We start from the raw sequence: 15,026 nt of genomic DNA on the forward strand, positions 1-15,026 counted from the left end.
TTATAGATGTAAAATATTTTATTTGTAAATGGTGATCTTCTAAATCTGTGTCCACAAATTCCAAAACCCATAACACTCTGTATACTTCAAAAAATTCAATTTTTGCCAACATCAGATACTATTATACATAACAGAAAACAACAAAAACCCGGTAGGACAAATACTGGTAGGATGTCAGAATTTTGTACAATAGAAGAAAAATATTCAAGAAACAAATTTCATACAGCTATTTATCAAGAGAAAAATATATACAATTGATTTATTCTGTAAGATAAAAATACATCATGCCATATACATGACAGGTGAGGCCCGCAGCACTGGCGCGCACAGCTCAGCCCACGCGACTGTGCACAGACGTCATCCTCCACGCTGTGAAGTGTCAGTACCAGAACCCGAGGTACACAGCAAGAAGCTACCTGGGTCAAAATGCTGATTAAGGTTCTACAAGCAAACACAAAACAGTGTGTGTTTTTATTAAAGAAATGTAAACAGTTCATACAAACACATTTTAAAATTACATCTTCGAAAAACCCTATTGCCGGAGTCCTGCAGATGCGAGCATGATCATCTCTCTCTTTTTTTTCTTTTTCAAATTTTTGTGTTAAATAGAAAGCTAAAGTTAGGTTAAGTTCCTGCTACATGATTCTATTATGTGTACATGATTCTCTGTGATCTGAAACAAACTTCTAATCAAAACTACTTTTGCTGAAGAAAAAGTCCAGCCTCCATTTGGATGTATTTGTGAGCAGTTATTCACAGTTATCACAAATCGTAAGCACAAAAAACCTGACTGAAGAAGTAGGGATGCAACAATATAATGTGAAAAAAAGTTAAAATTACCAAAACCGCTATAAAAGTTGTAGTCATAGCATACACTCTGTTCAGTCAGAAGTTAGGTGTATAAAACAAGTATTAATAGACCGCAGTTTCAAAAAAAGCCCAAACACTCCAGGTTGAAATTTTGGTTGTTATGTAATTATAATGGCATATTTAATAAGACAAAATTATATTGTGACATCCCTATGACGTTTTATAAGCACCGAGCTGCTGCAGAGCCTGGTAGCATTTGGTCAATAACTATTTTTATACTGTATTTTTTTTCTCAAAATATTTACATGTTTGTACAAAGTGACAGGGTCCGTTAGTCTGCAGGGAACAGCAGCAGCTTGGCTTTCTTCTAACTTTTATTTAAAAATAGCTTCATTCACTTATTCAATAATAAATACAAAAAGTTTCTCTTATTTTACAGAAATCAAAAACTACAATAAACTGACTCATGGAATCAAGTATTTAAATGTATTTAGTGCAAGTTATTATCCCTTAGCTCTATCCCTAAGGAAGTCATCTCAGTACATTCCTGTTCAGTGGTGTCCACTTCACTCGACCAGAGGCCTGCCGCAGGGGGCGTGGCCAGCACTCTGGACGCCCTGGCTGGTGATTGCAGTCTTACATTCATAGGAGGCCCCTGCCCTGGGGCAGGGTGGCCATCGGCTCTTTGCCCCAGTAAGTTTCTCCTTAGTGAGATTAAGGAAACACAACAAAAAACAAAACAAAACAAAACAAAACCCACCCACAGGGAAACAAAGAAGAAGGAAAAGAAAGGAAAAAGAAAAACAAGCAAAAGTGCTGGACCATCTGTGCCTCTGTTCAACCCTCACCCTTCCTCCTGCACCTCCTTAACCTCAAGGACCGAGGAAACCAGAATCCCAGAAGCTATTTTTCAAAAGTCATAAAAAACAGAAAACAAAAATATCTTTCTGTCTGCAAAATTCCAATGGTGTGTTGAGTCGCCTCTTCCTAGGGACAAGCCGCCCGCTGAGATGGCAAGGAATGCATTCAGTTCATCCACTTCCGGCAGTTTACCGCTCCACAGTGACACGGGATCTTGTGCTGGTCGTCTTCAAAGTCAAACTTGTAGTCATAGCAGAGCTGCCCGGAGCAAAGACACAGCGTCAGCCAAAACCCAGGCGAGGAAGCGAGGCTCTGCCTCCCTCACGGGCACCGCCCACCAGCCGCCCAACAGGCACGCTCTCCAGGAGGACCTGATCAGCTGAGGCTCCCCAGTCCTCCAAGTGGGGACCTTGAAGAGAAGAAACTAAGGGTGCTGTCCTTTAGGGCTCGCCAAATATTACCACCATCTCAGACCCAGCAGCTGGCGAGGTGGTGGGAGGCGGTGGGAGATGGCGGGACAAGCCTCACCCTCAGCCTCCAGCTGTCTCCTCTACCTCTACCCCTGGGTAATCCCACAGCCAAATCAAAGGGGCCAGTGACTTCCTGGGTCTCTTTCAACTCCAACATCCTAGAATGTTATTTGCAAGACTTACTACATAGAAAGGAAGTGTTTACTGAGCAGCTACTCTTAGTAAACACACTACTGCCTTCTATTAGATTTTTATAGGAGCTTCAAAAGGAAATTATTTTCACTACTTTACAGAACATAATAGAGGATTAGAGAGGCTAAAGGACTTATTCAAGACTCAACAGAAGGGCAGCTGGGCCAGGCTCAGCAGGCTCCGCCCAGCCTTCACAGCACACTGCTGGTGCTCTATGTCCTGTCCCCTTCCCTCAGGTCACTCTGAGATGTCAAAGGGCCTTGGGTCTAGTCATTCCCTTATTCTTGATTAGAAAAGTGGATTCCAAAAGCATGACCAGGCACACAGGTGGGATCCCAACTGTGCTCAGAAAGGCTGGGTCCACCACAGCCCCTCGGGCTCCTCGCTTCCCAAGAAACACAGCTCTCGACCCAGGGCACCAAGAGCAAGATGCTGATCACATGTGACAGAGTGGAGAAATCAAAACGAGGCAGTCAACTCAACAATCTTAAAAGGTGAAACCCTAGGCCAAGTGATCTTATGAGACCAAGGGGACTCATGTCAAGTGTAGCGTTCAGCATTTTGAAGACAAAAACCACAAAATACCTAAAATTATTGGAAAATCTGTTGATGTGAAAAATCTGCAAGCTTATATTGACTGTGAGTGTGAAGACGAGCTATCTGGAGCACATGGCTCCCCAGATCTGCACCTACGGCCCTCCCAACACCAGCGCCCACACCATCGCGTGCCCGGGGACAAAGAGCACCAAGTCTGTGTTCTGCACACAGCGATCAGTGACGTCCATCTCCAGAGAGGATCTGCCAGACGGCACAGGGTCAGAGGACAGGAAGGACCCCGAGACACCTGAGGGTGCCGCTGTGTGGAAGCGAAGGGCAGGGAGCGGGAGGCTGCTGTGTGGTGGAGGGGGCGCTGGCTGTGGGTGACCCGCGGGGGCAAGGTCACCTCCCCAGGACTTTCCTCCCAATCAGGAAACATCCGAGCAGGTGCTGTGGGCAGGAGGGCGTGCTCCCACCAGGCACAGACAGCGGCACACCCCTGCCCTCACCTCTTCTCCTTTCTGGATTCGCCGATTGGAGCTGATGATGATTTTGTGTCCTCTCTCAAAAGTCACCACTTCGGCCACACAATTAGGCGCACACGAATGGTTGATGTATCTGCAAGCCACCATGTCAGAAACTTTTGATTGTAACACAACTGGAGGAACTCTTTACAACTTCCATTCACAGGGCAAACTTTTAAATTATTATATTTCTATTAACCCGTTAACAAGACAAATTTCTAAATAAAAATGGTTCTTAAAACTCAGTAGCCCATGTCTGTAACCTGTGCTGGTCGCAGTGTGAGCTCTTCCCCTGCTTTGGCCGCCTCCCCTCTGCACCAAGCTCCTGCAGAATCCTGTTCCCTGGGTCCTTTTCGCCTCACCTTGCAGGCCCTCCAGTGAGTGTTGCGTCGATCACGTGGTCACTGTCCATACGGAACATGTACACACCGCGGTTCTACAGAGAAAGCAGGCGACTCAGTGCACAACCCAAACTCTCCCACCCAGACCCTCAGCAGCAGGCCCAGCTGCTCCATCAAATGCACCCTGACCGCACTCCCTAGGGCCACTGGGCCAACTGCGGCAGGTGAATCTGCATGGGACCAACAGCAAGCATGGAGCCATGGGTCCAACGCAGCCAGGCCCAATAATCTACAGCTACACCTTCACAATACCACCACCGACAAACAAAACCGAAGGCACAAGACCACAGAACAATGCAAAGGTATGCAGACACAGTGTTGGTTCGAGACCAAACACAGTACACGGATGTGGCCCAGCCTGTGAGGTGTGTGGAAGGCACAGGGACAGAGATGAGGGATTGTGTTCAGTCTATTCATCACAGGGACCAGAGCCTACCTGGGACTCGTACAGCTTCTCTTTCCTGTTGGCCACTTCATTTCGAATGATAGTCCCGATGTACTCGATGACCATGGTGTGCTTCTCTATGTCCCGGGCAGCATACAGGCCGAGGCCCTGGGAGAAAGCACACATCACACTCTGGTTACAGACACCACGGTGCTCTCCTGGGTCTATCAAAAGCCACACTTGAGGTTTTCACCTTGACCCAAGCCATCTTTTCACTGAATATCTTAGTTTCTGAAAAGCTTGCCACCTAGGGCTGTGCCACTGCTACTTGGTTCCTGTGTCTTTATACTAAATTCTTAAGAGCACAGCTGTATTGTTGTGAATGTGCCCCAAGGTCCACAGTGGGAAACTCGCTGCCTGTGCAATAGGGTTGACAGGTGGGGCTTCGGGGGCTCGGGCCAGGGGGGCTCTCTCTGCTCCTGTGCAAGGTTGGTGCTGATATTTTGAAAATGGGCTAGTCATCCTGGGAGCGACTGGTCCTGACAGGTGGACTAGGTCTACTTCCCTGCTGCACTTGCTGTTTGGCCTTCTACCCAGGAAGATATGGCAAGAAGGCCCTCACCAAGTGCATCTGACCCCTTAATCTTGACCTTCCCACACTCCAAAATGGTGAGCCAAGTCAAGTTCTGTGTTCTGGGAGCTGCTACCGTATGATGTCCTGTCATGGCAGCACACAGCAGACCAAGGCCATCTGTAAAGGAACGCTGCAGACTGTGTACACACCACGCAGCAGGCCCTGTTCTCACAGAGCACTGGGTGAGCTCCACCCACCAAGGCAGGAACAGCTTCTGGTGGGTATGTTCTCCTGCTACTGTTTCAAGAAGGACTTGACATGACAATCAATTTAGTAAAACAGAAACAGATAACTATGAGGAATTATTACTATGAACAGGTTTTAGGTTTGGCTGAATTTCCTAGAAGGCAAAGAGAAGAAGCAAAAACATGACTCTGCTGTAATTATCAGGAAAGTTGAAAACAAACGAAACTCTTTTATATATATATATATTTTAGTTTTCGGCGGACACAACATCTTTGTTTGAATGTGGTGCTGAGGATCGAACCCGGGCTGCACGCATGCCAGGCGAGCGCGCTACCGCTTGAGCCACATCCCCAGCCCACAAACGAAACTCTTAAGGAAGGCATTATCTTTGCTCTAATAAAAAATTCTGGGCAAGAATGTACTGCAACTTGAACAGGCTGAACCGCAGCAGCCCAACTCTCCTGGGGCAGCTTAGGATGTCTGTGAGAGCCCTGAAATTACACACTACATGCAGTGCTGTGAAGTCTTCATCATGCTGGGTGTAGTGACCCCCACCTGTGATCCCAGTGGCTCAGAGGTTGAGGCAGGAGGATTGCAAGTTTAAAGCCTCAGCAACTCAGCAAGGCCCTAACCAACTCTGCAAGACCCTGTTTCAAAATACAATATAAAAAGGGCTGGGGATGGGGCTCAGTGGTTAACCACCTCTGGGTTCAATCCCCAGCATAGAAATCAACAAACAAATAAATAAAATCAAGTTTGTATCACTACAAATTGTAGAAAAACAACATACTGAAAAATATGTCAAAATCTCATCAGTGTCTGCATTTCCTAAACCTGATTTGGGTCTCTGCCTTCAGTTCTGAGCAGAAGGCAGCAACGGAGAACCCTGGGGAGCCCAGCAGTTCAGAACAGACAGGAAGACAGGGAAACAGCATCCAGACCCTTCTCTGCCTACAGCAACTTCCTGTGCAGTGATTCCAGGAGTGTGAAAACTCAGCTGGACGTGAATGAGTCACAACTGGTCGCCCAAGGGGAGTAAGCAAATCTGTCTCGCATCACAAGAGGAAAGTACTTGAGAGTGCATATGAAGAATATGGACTTGACCAAGGCTAGAAGCCACAGAAACTTAACTGTTTAAACCTTCATAAGAAAAAGAGAGACCATATTTCCTCATAGACAAAGAATGTTTCACAGGAGAACTAACAGTTGTTAGAAACTGAAAAGTGGTCAGAAGACGTGAACACTGGTTCCCCAAGGTGAATCCAAGCAGGAGACAAGAAAGGCACCCATTTGTCAATGGGTGGGAACTTCAATTAAGGTCACAAAGGTCACAATGCCACTCCACACTGAAAGAGTGGCAAAATCATGAGGAATGGTAACACCTACCAAAAATGGGACAAGAAGAAGAGCAGTCTCCTACCCCACAGGGAGGAATGCGCAGCGCTGCCTGCTCAGAACCCAGCACCATCGGCTGCGAGGAAAAGCAAGCACAGCCGAACACACACCTTACTGTGGGCTCAGCCTCCATGCGGGGGGCTACACCCGGGAGACTGTGTTCAGGATGGGATGGCACACTCCCTAGGGAGTGGCTGGGGGCAGCTCACCACAGCATGGTGCCATCTGGGGCCTGGGGTCAGTGAGAGAGGGAGTGGGAGAGGCTAGTGACTCCGTGTTCACCTGAGTGCACACACGTGCATGTATTTCCATGGCAGGTGCACGAAATCACAGGAGCCTGCTGTCAGTGCCACGAGGACTGGGAGGGAGAGGAGGAGAGGAAGAGAGGCAGACCGATGGAAGGAGGAGGAAACTACGAGAGCTCAGAGAGCTCAAGAACGCTGCTTCAGGCTGATGGCGACCTGTGGAGCACACAGCAAAGACACCACTGAAACCCTCCTCCAGCACGAGGCCCACCGTCCCGAGACATCTAGAGCGTGAATAAAGCCCCACTACAAGGGGCAGGGACAGGGTGCTCACTCCGGTAGAGTCTGGGGGGCTCAGCAGTAGGAAGAAGCTCCATCCACGACCTACACACAGGGATGAAAGTGTCAGGAGGACCTGGGCTCTTAGCTGACACACGAGGAAGAGCAGCAGAATAAGGCAGAGCAAGTCTTGGGGCAGAGAGCTGGGAAAACAGCTGGGGAGGAGACAGCCCTCCTCTGGGTCACTAGACTGTCAGTCCCAACAAGTTCCTCCACAAGTCTGGGGGCCATGCTTCGAGATCTGAGACCTCAGGGGTGGGGTGTTGGTCTACAGAGATAAAGCAGAAGAGGGACTTGCAAAACTGTGCAGCAAGCGTTTCTCAGATTGAGGCCACAGTCCTCCAGAGTGGAAGGGCTCATCAAGTGAGAAAAGTAGTCCATCAAGAAAGGCCTCAGTCTGGGTACACGTCCGTGAAATATCCAAATATCAAGAAGAAAGAGAGGATCCGGAACCTTGCAGTGAGGAAGAAAAAGATGCCCCCCCAAAAAGAACCAGAGAGCGTGCACACAGATCAGGGCTCCCTAGACGACCTCAACGAAGCCCATGGACTCCCTGGAGCCATGACAGGGTGGCCATGAAGGGGCTGGGCCCGACACGGGATGGGGGAGGTGGTGAACAGAGGCCGCTCGAGGGCGGCCGGGCACTGATGCCAGTGGAAGCAGCGGTGCCGCCCAGCAGCACTAGGGCCCACAGCACTGTCAGGAAGGCCAAGCCTGGCAAGAGGAGCTCTGCAGCTGCCCCTGGGACACAAAGGAGAGATGCTGGACATTGACTGCAACACTGAGGTCTTCAGGGAGGAGCCGAATGAGGATTCTGATTGCTCAGCCTAAATGGCCTTACCTAAAGACATCTCACGACCTAGACATGTGTGGTGACTTCACAGAAAGACGGCATACAAAAAATAAGGTGACTTCCAAAATTGGAGCACCTTTTAAAAACATTTTCATTTTTTTTTTTAAAGAGAGAGTGAGAGAGGAGAGAGAGAGAGATAGAGAGAGAATTTTTAATATTTATTTTTTAGTTCTCGGCGGACACAGCATCTTTGTTGGTATGTGGTGCTGAGGATCGAACCCGGGCCGCACACATGCCAGGCAAGCACGCTACTACTTGAGCCACATCTCCAGCCCACATTTTCATTTTTTGTAAGATGCTTAAAACATCCCAACTGAGCCATGTGGGTGGCTGTCATTACGCCTGTAATCCCAGTGGTTCAGGAGGCCGAGCAGGATGATCGCGAATTCAAAGCCAGCCTCAGCAACTTAGTGAGACCATGTAAAATAAAAATAAATTAAAAAGGGCTGGTGGGGCTGGGTTGTGGCTCAGTGGTGGCGTGCTCGCCTAGTTGTGCGAGGCCCTGGGTTCGAGTCTTAGCACCACATAAAAATAAGTAAACAAAATGAAGGTATATGTATAGGTGGTTAAGACCCCTGGGTTCAATCCCTGGTACATATTTAAAAACAAAACAAACAAACAAAAAAAAAAAACAAAAAACAGCCCTACTGAGCTCTCCAAAAAATCTAGTGTGTGCAAAAATATAGCAATATTTTTTTCCCCAAGAGTTCCAAAGGGTATGCACTGAGATGCAAAGATGTGCATCCTCAACGTCAGCTTCTGTTTGAAATTACTAGTGTTATAAACTGACAATACTGAATAGGACTTCAAAATATGATTCTTGGGATGCAGCTGTGGCTCAGTGGTAGAATGCTTACCAGAGCAAGCCTGAGGCCCTAGCGAACCAGACTCTATCGTCCCTACAGCCAGGTCAAAGAGCTTTCCACATCCTATTATGTCTCCTATTGCCAGACACCACCTGTGACTCTGAACACAGTCCTCACCTGGATGCGAGACCGGGCCAGATACACATTGGATTTCCACTCGGTCTTCATTCTCCGGTACTGCGATGACTTGGAGTGGACAAACTGCTTACTGTAAGGCGCATTCAGCTCCCCAGTAACCGTGCTCTGAAAGGACTTTGAGGTGCTGGTGCTGTTCAGGGTGTGCGGCCTGCAGATGATGGCGTACCAACAGGAAACAAAAGAAAAACTGAAGACGCCTCTGAATGATGCCCAAAGCCAGACTGATTCAAAGTCTTACTAACAGAAACACACGGAAAGCTGCCTAGCAGAGACACACGGCGTCCTCTGAGGTAGTCAGGCACATACACAGCCAGAGACAGCAGGGTTTGTAAGCAGCAGACAAATAAAGCACAAAAACCGCTAATACGCCTAGAAACCCTGGGCTGTACTATGTGAAGTTAAAACAAAATACCTTAACACAAACCTCTTGACATGGGCACTCATTTTAGGTTCAGAACGGGCACAACCTGTGGGGTTAACGGCAAGGGGGAGTTCCATGAGTGGATTCCGGCCATAGCGGAAGGTGTAGTTTTCACAAGCCTCAACCCCAGGTAGCTGAAAAGAAGCGAAATACACAAAAAGATAACCATGTGACTGGGACCACAAAAACCACTCAAACATTTTTCCAGGTAACAAAATGGTCTTTTGACCTATCAAACATAATCAGCCTGCACTCAGATCTATTTGAGCATGAGCTTGTCGGCTCAGTTTCAAAGCAGAACTCAGCAAACCCTGACAAGTGCTCTCTGAAGAGAAAGGTCAAACCCACAGAACCCCATACAACCAAGCACACATGTGCGTGCCGCAGGTTCCAAGACCAACAACCAAAACACAGGGCATGAAGGACTAACAACTTAGTTCTTCCATCTGAATTTTAAAACTAAGAGCTGCTAAGATTTTTTTTAACATGACTTGCTTTCTTGATCATATATTTCTTCTTTAAAACATGACTATATGACATGGTATCATCCGCGATGTCCTAGGAGTGTAGTGGCAACTAACTAAAGGTGTATTCATTAAGGGTCTTTTCTAGAACATATTTCTTGTGAAACATTTTTCTCTGTAGTCATAGAAGACAGACATCATAGGCAGGAGTATTCCAAAGGAGGCAATCAGGCCTGCAACTAAGGTAACACACCAGTGAATTTTTATTCTTGAAAACAATGCCTTAGCTGGGTGTGGTGGTGCACACCTATAATCCCAGCAGCTCAGGAGGCTGAGGTAGAAAGATTTAAGTTCAAAGCCAGTCTCAGCAACTTAGCAATGCCCTGAGCAACTTAGCAAGGTCCTGTCTCAAAATAAAAAAGGCTGGGATGTAGTCCAGTGGTTAAGCACCTCTGTGTTTAATCCCTGATACCCCCCAAAATATACAATGCCTTATCAACATGTGATTTTCCAGAAGTATTATGTACCCATGGTTCAGACAGCGTCACTGCCAAACTCACTTGTTATCTTTTGAACAGAGCCAGAGGAGCCTTCTACCAAGCGCTGCTATAGCCTGCTGCCCTCTGGAGACTGACCCCAGGAAGAGGCCAGGAGAGTGGCCACAAATATGCAGAGCCAGGAAAAGGGAACCCCAACATTCTCAAGTGCAGAACCTCGGAAGGCCAGGGAAGAGGGTTTCCCCATCCACGTAGACAGCGAAGACATGACAGCTGGCGTCCTCCACCCTGGCTAGCCTCTGGGCTGGAAGAGACCCTGAGGACTGACCAGAGCTTCTTTGAGGAGAGGGAAATACTGCACTGAGGTCTTCCCTTTGTCATTAGTGCCTGTTTTCCTCCAGATACAGGGGTCAACCCACAAGCAAAATCCTGCTCTGAAAAGCACAAATCCTGCCATGGTGTGGTCAACTGGCTCCACTGAATTAGAAGGCAGTTCCTGTTCTGGACCGTGAGTTAGGTACTCACTGATTCTGCTATCCGTGCCACTGCGGAGACAGTCAGGCCAAACAGGTCTTCTCCTTTCAAGTAGGCAGGGAAGAGCTGGAGCATCTCAGACGTCTTCCTCACACTGGCCACAGGCTCCAAGATCTTATCCCAGACACCTGCATGCAGACAGGAAGGTGATTTCTATGACGACCTCACTCTTAGCTAAGCAGGGAGAAAAGCAAGGGAAGCACAAACCCAGAGAATGAAGCCCAGCCCCTCACAGACAGCAATCTAACAGACCTGTTTACTAAGTGACAGCAATTTAAAGACTTTATGAAATTGGGGGGAAAATAACGTTACATTATGGATAAAGAGTAAAAGTAAAAAGGTTACTTTAAGATAACTGAGATTCATGCAACTAGCTAATCCACTTTCTTACTGATTAAACAACATACTAGTTTCAAAATGATTAATCCAATACATAATATCTGTAGATATATGTTCCTTTCTCCTCAAATCTAAATTAAAATGTGAAATTGACAATTTTCTTAGGAATATCTTTAGAGCATTTCATACATTTTTAATAAAATGGTCAATTTTTAAAATGCAGCTGTCCAGTGCTTTCTGCATCAATAAAAATGACTTATCAGACTTACCCTGGAGTCAAAATTAAGTGTCTAGTTCCCAGCTCTGAACTTGTATGATATCTGATGCTTCTGTGATGTTGAGAAAACATACACAGTTCACTTCATATATGGTTGCTGCCTTTTAGAAACTGACACTAAGAAGGTCCCCATTGGGACACAGCGGTACACACCTGCAATCCCAGCAACTTAGGAGGCCAAGGCAGGAGGATTGCAAGTTCAAGGTCAGCCTAAGCAACTTAATGAGACCCTGTCTCAAAATAAAAAATAAAAAGGACTGGGGATGTGGCTCAGTGAGCACCAGGACTTTAAAAATACCCAGTACTTAAAAGAAAGAAGGAAGAGGACCCCCCCCACACACCCCAAGGTAAATGGCAGGTAACCTTTACCTACAAATTATTCTCAGATTTATTTTACCAACCTTTTATGCTCAAATACATGTTGACTACAAAAGTGCTTAGAAAACTGTATAGCAAATAGCAAGGTATAATACAAGAAGGCCAAGATCCGCATCTGTAAATGAAAACTACTCATCTGCTGTTACATGAACTGAACGTGAGGATACAAAATAGGGCAGGGGATGTGGCCCAGTGGTTGAGTGCCTGAGTTCAATCCCTGGTATCCCACCCCACCCCACCCCACCCCACAAAAAATGTCGATGTGAAAAGCATTCATCAGCCTAACATCGAGCCCCTGGCTCTGCAGAGCATGTAGGTGGGAGGCCTGACCTTTCGGTGATGTGTCACTCAGGACGAGGTCCTCATGGCCTTGCTCCACAATCCTGATGACGAACTCTGGGCGCCCGTCCTTCTCCTCAATGGAGCAGAGGTAGCGGCAACGCCTGTTGGCATAGCGCGTGCTCCAGTACAAGCGGCTGGCCTCATAGCCCACGGGGAAGAGAGCCTTAGCCGAGTGGAACGCCTGCATCTGCTGAGGAAGCAGCTGACCAATCGTGTGGAAGATGAGGCTCCCAACACGAAAGGTGTGGTCCCGCTCCCCCCGCTGCACGATGCTGGCAATCTGCCGCACCTCGTCACGTTGAACGTAGACCCTCCTGAAGACTGCAAAGTAACTTAATTCTTGCTCATGGATTCCCTTTGGTTTGTGCATGGGGCAAAGCATAGTTTTGTCCTTAAAAAACATGCATTGTGCTTTAATGGCGCATGTGAAGTGATAAATGTTGGTGCATCGAAATCTGTGACATCCACTGGTGGCGCCTGTCTTGTGACAGAAGACACATTTCATCTGTAGGCCTCTCCTCAGAGCTAGCTCCACATTTATTAAGGCACCAGCCTGCGTCTCATAGACCTCTGTGGACCACAGGGCACAATTCAAGTGGACCCACAGGTCCAAGTCAAGGTTGAGCAGCCTCGCAGGCCCGTCTGTCAGCCCATCCCCTTCTCCGTGGCAGAAGCAACACTTCCGACAGTCTCTGGGCACAGGGTCAGGTTTAAGAGAAGTGCCTAATTCCTTCAGAAACTCATCTATCTCATCCTCACATGGTGGTTTAAATGTCCCCTTGGGGATGACAATATGAATGCTCCATTTCTTCCATTTCATTCCTCTCCACTTTTTGTTCAGTGGCCTACAGTCTTCAAACCCACCATGAACAGTCCTGAGCCGAGGTTTCAGCTTGACTGTCACCTTAAGCTCATCGGGTTTGGCTTCTACTTTGGCTGCTTCAAAGGCTGGAGGGAAGGTGATGGGCGGTGAAGGAGGGGGGGAAGTTTCTTCCTGGAGCTGAGGGAGGCAGTGCACACCCAGTGTGGAGATGTTGTTGCTGTACTGGTGAAACACTCTGGATGGCATCGTTCTCGTGGGTGACTGTGGCAACGAAGGAGTGGATTCCTGGCCGTAAGCAGCAGCCATGGAGGAAAAAGAAGAGAGTGACTCACATGCCCTAAAAGTAGTTCTACTTCAGCAAGAAGCCAAGCAGCTGGTTTAACAGGGGTCTGACTTGATGAGAAGATGGGGTACATGAGGTTTCGGGCTTAGTGGAAGCTGGCAGAGTCCTACTGGAGAAATGGAGAAGGCGGGGCAGCCAGGGTGGTTCTATCTATGCCTTTTTCACAGTTGTCATTTACAGAATGCTCACCCCTTAAGCCCTCTTGGACATTCCCCTTCCCCATTATAAAAAGCTGGAAAAATCAGTGCCATCAGAAGTTCTAGCTAATTTAATTTGTACAACAGAACAGTGTCATGTGGCGATGTCATTTGGCAAGAGTTTAACTCCACTTCTGTCCACTATTCTCAGGTGGAATTAATGGGGAAGAGGCTCTCTGCCAAAGAGCAGATCCTGCCCAGGTGTCTAGGCTCCTCACTTGGACCAGCTGCTCAGAGCTGGGCCAGGCTGCCACAAAGTAATGAACACCAAAACCACACAGTCCTTCTGTTCACATGCCACATCCTAAAAGGTAACTGAAAAGAGCAAGGCCTCATCCAGGATCCCAAAGTGGGCAGCTACTGCACACCAGCCTAAGAAGCTACCTGGTGACAACCTCCTCACCTAGGCTAGGGTATTTAAATTTAAAGTCCAAATTTACTTGTCAGATGGCTTGGATTTTATTATAGTGAGGACTATTGCCTGTTAGCAAGAAGCCTCTTCAACATGTTCTCCTGTGAAAGCCATGACTAGTAGTCTTGCTTACGAGATAAAATTTCTTTCAAAACATATAATTAACAATATCACTTGCATCAACTACATACCCAGACTACTTACATCAAGTAAAACAACTTGGCGTGAGCCAAATGCTTTCTCTCACAGTACATGAATAGACTTAAGTTTTATTTTTGAACAAATTTTCCTATTGAAGTAATATTAATAAAAGTATTTTTAAATGTTAATTAAGACTTAAAAATCTGTAATTTTGCAGAGATTCATAATTTGTAAGGATCAAGATTTCAGTATTAGTGTTCTACTTAGTTCTGAACTTTGAGAACGTAGACTCATCTGCCCACTCCCTCGCTGCACGTGGAAGAGCAGCAAAGGCAAGGCTGCCGCCTTCCCTCATCAAGGCAGTGAGCGGCACCGGGACCCTCCCTCAGAGCTCTGCAAGGCAGGGACACATCTCTTCTACTCACTATTATATACTTGGAACACACAAAACCACTCACTACATATTGTTTACCAGAGATTAATGCACTAACATTACCTTGTTTTCTGAGTTTTTTGCTTGTGCAGTTGATGAATAAAGAATAAAGCAATTATTACTACAAAAGACGATGTCCTTCTCCATTCTCTTGGTGCTATCTCGAGAATCCTGAAAAGTAGAGAGAAATGTGTGTGTGTGTGGTGGGGGGGCGTCTCAACAAGTCAAAACTTAATAAAATCCTCTTACTAAAAAGAGGACATAGGGCTGGGGCATAACTCAGTCAGTGGTAGAGTGCTCGCCTCACATGTGAGAGGTAGTGGCTTAGATCCTCAGCACCACATAAAAATAAAATAAAGTTATTGTGTCCATCTACAACTAAAAATATATATATAAAAGAGGCTCTCCATGTTGACTGTGATTTTTACATTATGTTAAAAAGTTTCTTGATTTTAAAAATAAGGTGACCATTTCCCAATCTTTAGCATATAATTATATTCTCCTAGAAATGTGCAAACTATATCATCCCTATTTCACTATCCAGAACTGTGGTCCTTATCACAAACAACTTTGCAGTTTGCTGGAGCTG

The 15,026-nt window shown here is 46.8% G+C and overlaps 1 protein-coding gene across 22 annotated transcripts in view; it reads right to left on the minus strand.

Annotated features, from left to right (window-relative positions):
• Kmt2c (lysine methyltransferase 2C) overlaps window positions 1-15,026 on the minus strand; it is a 271,073-nt gene continuing 256,047 nt past the window's right edge. For 20 of the 22 annotated variants that reach the window (XM_078040864.1, XM_078040883.1, XM_078040865.1 and 17 more), the window contains 9 exons: window positions 14,501-14,608; window positions 12,077-13,196; window positions 10,744-10,880; window positions 9,249-9,391; window positions 8,816-8,984; window positions 4,232-4,348; window positions 3,757-3,830; window positions 3,380-3,488; window positions 1-1,929 (listed from right to left, as the gene is read on the minus strand). In XM_078040864.1, coding sequence (XP_077896990.1) covers window positions 1,837-1,929; window positions 3,380-3,488; window positions 3,757-3,830; window positions 4,232-4,348; window positions 8,816-8,984; window positions 9,249-9,391; window positions 10,744-10,880; window positions 12,077-13,196; window positions 14,501-14,608 — 2,070 coding nt within the window. In that variant the 3' untranslated portion in view covers window positions 1-1,836. The remainder of the gene's footprint in view (window positions 1,930-3,379; window positions 3,489-3,756; window positions 3,831-4,231; window positions 4,349-8,815; window positions 8,985-9,248; window positions 9,392-10,743; window positions 10,881-12,076; window positions 13,197-14,500; window positions 14,609-15,026) is intronic. The other 2 variants (XM_078040869.1, XM_078040868.1) reach the window with 2 other exon arrangements.

The sequence above is a fragment of the Ictidomys tridecemlineatus genome, chromosome 2 (genome assembly GCF_052094955.1).
Source record: "Ictidomys tridecemlineatus isolate mIctTri1 chromosome 2, mIctTri1.hap1, whole genome shotgun sequence".
In the NCBI taxonomy this organism is placed as follows: Eukaryota; Metazoa; Chordata; class Mammalia; order Rodentia; family Sciuridae; genus Ictidomys; species Ictidomys tridecemlineatus.